This window comes from Polypterus senegalus, chromosome 12 (genome assembly GCF_016835505.1).
Source record: "Polypterus senegalus isolate Bchr_013 chromosome 12, ASM1683550v1, whole genome shotgun sequence".
Taxonomy (NCBI): domain Eukaryota; kingdom Metazoa; phylum Chordata; class Cladistia; order Polypteriformes; family Polypteridae; genus Polypterus; species Polypterus senegalus.
Genome location: NC_053165.1, coordinates 109,081,426 through 109,087,425, shown reverse-complemented (window position 1 = coordinate 109,087,425; position 6,000 = coordinate 109,081,426). Strand labels below are relative to the sequence as shown.

Here is a 6,000-nt window from a genome sequence, read left to right as displayed (position 1 = left end):
TATTTTATGGGGAACCTATTTAACTATACCAGTAAGAATCATCACCGTCTCTTAATGTAACACAATGGCACTGAAACCTTCAAATGAATGCTGTTAAACCACTATAAACTTTGGTTCCATTTCAGACACTGCCCATTGGTCCTTGTTGTGTGACAGGAAACTAAAGTGGTCTCTCTGCCTCTCTCTCTCTCGGTGGCCAAATGCAGATAGGCTGCCCGGCCCTCTGCAAGTAATGAGTGAGGTAAGAAGAAAATCAAGAATAGCTACAAGTTTATGTGCCACCTGAAACTACGCATCTAGCACTATCAGCCACATTCTCTTTGGCACTAGGTATACAAATATGTATCATTAATACTAGGGTCTTCACCCCTAACCTCACCAGCCTGTGCTACACGCCAGCCACTTCGCGTCTCTGCCACTTGCGTTGTGAAGAGGGGGGCTGAACGCACCCCAAGGAGATGCGGTCGCTCCTTCGAAACCTTCTCTTAAACAGTGATACAACGGGAAACAAATATAGTTTTTTTTTTTTACCTCCTTTTTGCTCGATCAGCTGCTGGCTTGCTGCTGCTGCCATGCCACATGATCTGCATCACGTGCGGCACACTTCTGTCATATCACCTATGTCCATATATTCGATCTCTTTTTGCTTTGACTTTTTCATCAATATCGCATTGAATTTTGATTCTGTGTTTGGAATTACATCATGACAATGCAACGTATAACTGCCCTTGAGTGAATATTGGTTCTCTCTACAAGAAATGTGTCTGACAATAGCATTCACACAAATGAGAAATGACTGAACCATGTGCGTGCTTGAAATTTTCTCTCGCGAGATTTCACTTTCACCAAATAAGAAATCTTTTAATTTTCGCAGCTACGCCTCTTCATCAGGAAGAAACACTTTTTTTTTTCCCGGATGGCAACACAAATTAGACGATCTACAAGACTCTGACTTAAAGTTTAAATCTAAACAATATCTTCGATCTCTTTTCGCTGTTCCATTATTTCACCAAATAATAATTTCCATTTGTTTGCGCTAATGCAATCGTTACTATCATTTTTTTGAGATTTTCGAATTTTCATACTTCCATTATCTCTAACATGCTTCTGCATGTGTACTGCACCAACGTTTTTGAATTATTTACAACATTCTATTTTGTCGTCTACTCTTTGTCTTTTATTTCCAGCCCCGGGCGTGGTTAAATCTCTTGGCACAAAGTCTCGCCTTATGGGATGTGAAAGTGTCTCTCTGAGAAAATCAAGTCTCGTCTCCTTCCAACCTTCTGAGATTTTTTTTTTATAACAGAGAGACATGACAATCAAAGGTGTAACAAAAGTGGGAGAGAAATTTAAGAAAGTATAGCAAAGTAGGTCGAAGTGGCATAGATCATTAGACACAAAGAATACTTGGGCAAATGAGTGATGGGAATAGAAGTACAAGGGAAGAGAAGGTGAGAAGCAGAAATGGAGGTGGATGGATAAAGTCAAAGAATATCTGAAAGAAAAGGGTCCGACTGGAAAGAAGGTGCAGGATCGAGCTCTTTGGAGAAGGTTGAAGAAAAAGATGATGAAGAAGAAGATTTCCAAGTTATTTGCGCCCCTTCTGGTGCTCTTATCTAATTGCTTGGTGTTGTAGGTTTAAATAGAAGGGTGAAGTGCTGAACTGCAGTGTGGTAAGAGTATTAGACTTTCAGCATTCTGTTATAGTTGCCATAATAAAGAATATATATAAGAGAACATTGTCTCCCTAGGACCCTAACACAACAAAACAGCCTTCAGTGCATCGATATATTACCCTGCAGAGGCCTCTTTTAGCAGCCCAGTGCTGAACTTTTCAGTCTGACCTCTTTTTGTTTGTTTTCCTTTCCAACATTTATTAGCATCATTGTTATTAAATGGGTTTCTCTTGGAAGACCCCAACCATTTTTCATTTTAATAATAATAATTCTTCACATTTATATAGTGCTTTTCTCACTACTCAAAGCGCTCAGCAATTGCAGGTTAAGGGCCTTGATCAAGGGCCCAGCAGAGCAGAGACCCTATTGGCATTTATGGGATTCAAACCGCCAACCTTCTGATTGCCAGTGCAGATCCCTAGCCTCAGAGCCACCACTCCGCTGGATAAAATTTTCAATTTTGAACAAATTCTGAGACTGAGCAACAACATGAGTCACTTGTGGTTGTTCTAAGGCAAAGGACAAACACAAAAAGGTTCTAAATGTTGGATTTCTACCTTTATGAGCAAAACAAGGTTTTAAAGAATAAGCTTCCGCTGTTCTCACTGTGGGCGATCAAGACATTCTGGCCATTGCCTTTGGGCAGAGTTTGTTTAGCAGTTAAAGGAAAACTTGATAGGCAGGTCACCTCAGCTTGTTACCCCTGAAACCTCCTTACAGATATCGGATTTTGCCCCTTTGTGTATATCCTTCTCTGTGATGCTTTTAAACTCGAGAGCCAGTCATTTAGGGGCATCTCGTCACTCACTCAGCACTGGAATCACAGAAACCTGAGAGACAGGAGCAAGCCGCAGCTAATCCAGTGCCTCGAGGGCCAGGGTGGTGAGCAAACAAAACACAGGAGTCACTTCACTGGTTAGTATAAAACATTTATAGTGCACAAGTAACAGTGTCCAGTGGTTTGGCCAATGCAGATTTTTTTTCCTGTTAAAATCACAATACATACAAAAAGGCCTGCTGGGTGCCTGAGGTCCAACTGTATACACTTTGGATTATTTGGGTGTTAACTGTTATTCTGAGAGACATTTCAGCTACAGCGTACAGTTAAAACCCTCAAATATCTATTCATGTATATATAAAGAGAAATAGAAGCACCTAGAAAATCCAAAAGGCACTGTTCAAGTAAAGGAGATGGGCCAGTTTGGCCGGGCAGGCATGGCAAAGCGCCAAGAGCACCTGAGTGTCACAGACAGACAAGCAGCAGGCAGAGTCTGTGCTGCGACTGCCCTGAAATCTGTACAGACATGACCCCCAAATGTAAACACACTGGAAGATTTTGGAATTAAAGGGGCTAGCAGATAACTTTGGAAAATTTTCTGAACGTTAGCTGTCAGGCTTCCACTGGTAAATGCACCAATGGGGGTTTTGTGTGCCTCCAAGTGTCCTGCTGCATCTCAGCTCTCCATCACCTCCGGGTGACACGCTCATCGCCCCGCTCCCGTACTCCATGACCAGGAGCTTGGCAGCTCTGGCAGCATTGCTCTTTTACTGTTGGCAGCTTGCATCTTCCCAGCAGCTTGAGGGTCTGGCAGAAGCCAAGTGTGAGGCGGTCCCTATGGCAGGGTTCTGAAACAAACAAAACAAAAAAAAAAAACAACAAACATTAATAAAGAGTAAAGGAGCCATCACGGCATGATGAGGACCTGTCTGTAGCTGCTGAGGGCAGAAAGCAGAAGGAATTGGGTGGAAGGTGTTGTCCAAGATCCTCTCAATTATTCTTTGGCCTGCTTCTCTGGCTGTGTTAGAGCTATCCATTAATTATTAGTCCGGGTTCTTTAGTGTGGTGCCTTATTCTGTGATAATTAAAAAGAGGCAGGAACCAGCCTCACATGTAGCATGAAAGCACCAAATACCCAAAACCAGGGCTAGGAGCAAGTGTGACGAGACACAAAGATCCAACCCATCTGAAAACAGGTGGTGCTGGGTGTGTTAGACCAGGACCAGTGCCGCTCGAACCCCATTTGGAGTCCTTGGCAGTGTTGATGGACAGTCACTCCTCATTGTCCATAGTGGGTAGTCACTATTATTAGACATTGAAGACTATTGTGGGGGGTGGGTGTCCCCTTCAATGCCTGGAACAAGTGCTCCTTTGATAGCACAAACAGCACCCCTTTGTGCATATACTGTGGAATTTAATGAGCGCACGGCCCTTGATGTACATAGCATGTGCACTTTTACCTTCACAAACAGTGCCCAGTGAGTAATGGCGCCCGCTCAGTATGATCATCAGGGTTTGAGGATCAGGTTTATTTTAATTAATGCTGCTCACTCATTATCATCATAGTTTGACGACCTTTACCCTCTCGGTGTGGTGTCTAGACCACACACCCCTTTACCTTTGTAAATGCTACCTGTGTTGCCTGATGAATTGACCTGTTCTGATTGGGATGATCCAGTTAAAAGGAATTCAGATATCCTCTCTGAGGGAGTTTTATTGGGTTGTCAATGTATAACTGTACAGATGCGTTATAAACATGTGGAATACGGGAGAAGTGTTACAAGGTATTACATTTCCCCCCCAAAAAAATGAAACAAGGGCCCTAGTCCTCTCCCTGATAACCCCAAAGAATTTAATTTTTGGGTGTGACAGAAGAAGAGAAGCCAAAGTAAGCAAATCCTGGTGGTAACTTATCTAGGTGATAGGCAGAAGTCGAACACAATGGCTGCAGTTACTGATGTTATTGCCTAAGGATGTCAGACTACATGACTAGCTTTCACAGGGGATTTTAGATTATATGACTCAATGATGAGTTTTCCACATTTCCAAAGTATTGTGAAGTGTGCCTATTTTTCTATTTTGCCAATACGGTGCTGCCTTTCAGAGCCGGTGCAGCACAAATGCTTTCCAGGTACAGCTATCTCTGCCCTTTGTTGCTTTTTTCCCTTCTGTTGTGGTATATAAAACACAAAACACTGGCCTCTCTTCAATTTGCAAGGTCCAAAGCACCAAAGTTCCCCCTTTCCTTGTTGCTCAATTCTTTACAATGCACTTCTAATTGAGTGCTCATTGGTTTTAAAATCTCACACATGCAAAGTCTGTCCCTATGAATGTTGGGGCGAGTCCAAGGGATGTCAGTCTACATGAATGCCAGTCACGGGTCACGCCACTGCTTTCAACTTGTAAGATTATGAAAATGAAGTCTGTGACTTAAAACACTGGAATAATCATGTAATGTGTCAGGGAGGTGACCTCCTGTCATGTGGTCTGACATCACAACCGACTCAGAGCAACCAGTATGCGATGTGCACTGATAAAATCAAACAGGTCCGATTTCATCTTAAGTCACGGGGTGGACTCTGTGCATGTGAGAGCAGACAACTAAGGAGCAATAAGCTGGAAATACACCGCATGTAATGGACAGTAGTTGTGAGGAATAAGCAGCGTGGGTTCTTTGGGCCTTGTAAACAGAAGAGAGACCTGTCTGACTGATGTCTCAGGTTTTACACAACAAGACAGAATGGACAGTGAAAGAGGGCCGAAATTGTGGCTGACCTCACTGTAGCAGGTATCCCATCATAACAGCATGTCATTGACTGTCAGGTAAATGGACAAGCTCATGATACTTTGGGAAGGTGAAACTCTGCTGAAAAGTCACCATAGAATTGTGTAATTTGTCGTGCCTGACAATTTCTTGTTATGTAATTTGACATTCTCAGGTAACGAGAGCAGCAAATGCAGTCATCAGGTCTGACATCTCCTCCAACTAGAAGTTGTGTAACGTGCCACCAGCTTTAGATGCACAAGGCCTATCATTCTGAACAGCACACAAAACATCATCACCATGGACGACTCGGCAATGATGGTGGTGATCAATCACAATATTCTGCTTACTGGAGTGCTTTCTGTAATACCTTATGATGGAGCTGGCTCTGAAAGTCCTTTTATCGATTTCTTACATTTTTTTAATTATTGTTGTTCATTACAGGATGTCATGGAGATGGAGGCTATCTTGGCCGTATTGCAGGGTGGGTACAAACATTGGACAGGATGCCATCTAAGGGCACACTTGAGCAGTCCCCAATGCCAGTCATATGGGGATCACAAGTTAATCTAATGTGCAGACTTTGGGACTTGGGGACTGAAACTGGAGACCCAAAACACACAGATGGAATGGGTTCAGCGACGTATTTATCAAACATCTCAGAGTTGGGAAACAGACCTAACGGCTCAAAAACTTCAGAGTAAATTTTGGTCCCACTCTTAATAGAAGTAAAATAATTTAATCAATTTTCTTAATTTAGGAAACTACTCTTAACTTCACCA

The 6,000-nt window shown here is 42.7% G+C and overlaps 1 protein-coding gene across 1 annotated transcript in view; it reads right to left on the bottom strand.

The window, feature by feature from the left end:
* Positions 1–2,584: 2,584 nt before the first annotated feature.
* The window catches only part of LOC120541515 (A disintegrin and metalloproteinase with thrombospondin motifs 7), a 90,050-nt gene continuing 86,634 nt past the window's right edge, over positions 2,585–6,000 (bottom strand). Inside the window, 1 exon segment of the mRNA XM_039773233.1 lies at positions 2,585–3,302. Within this exon segment, the coding sequence (XP_039629167.1) occupies positions 3,142–3,302 (161 nt within the window). The 3' untranslated portion in view covers positions 2,585–3,141.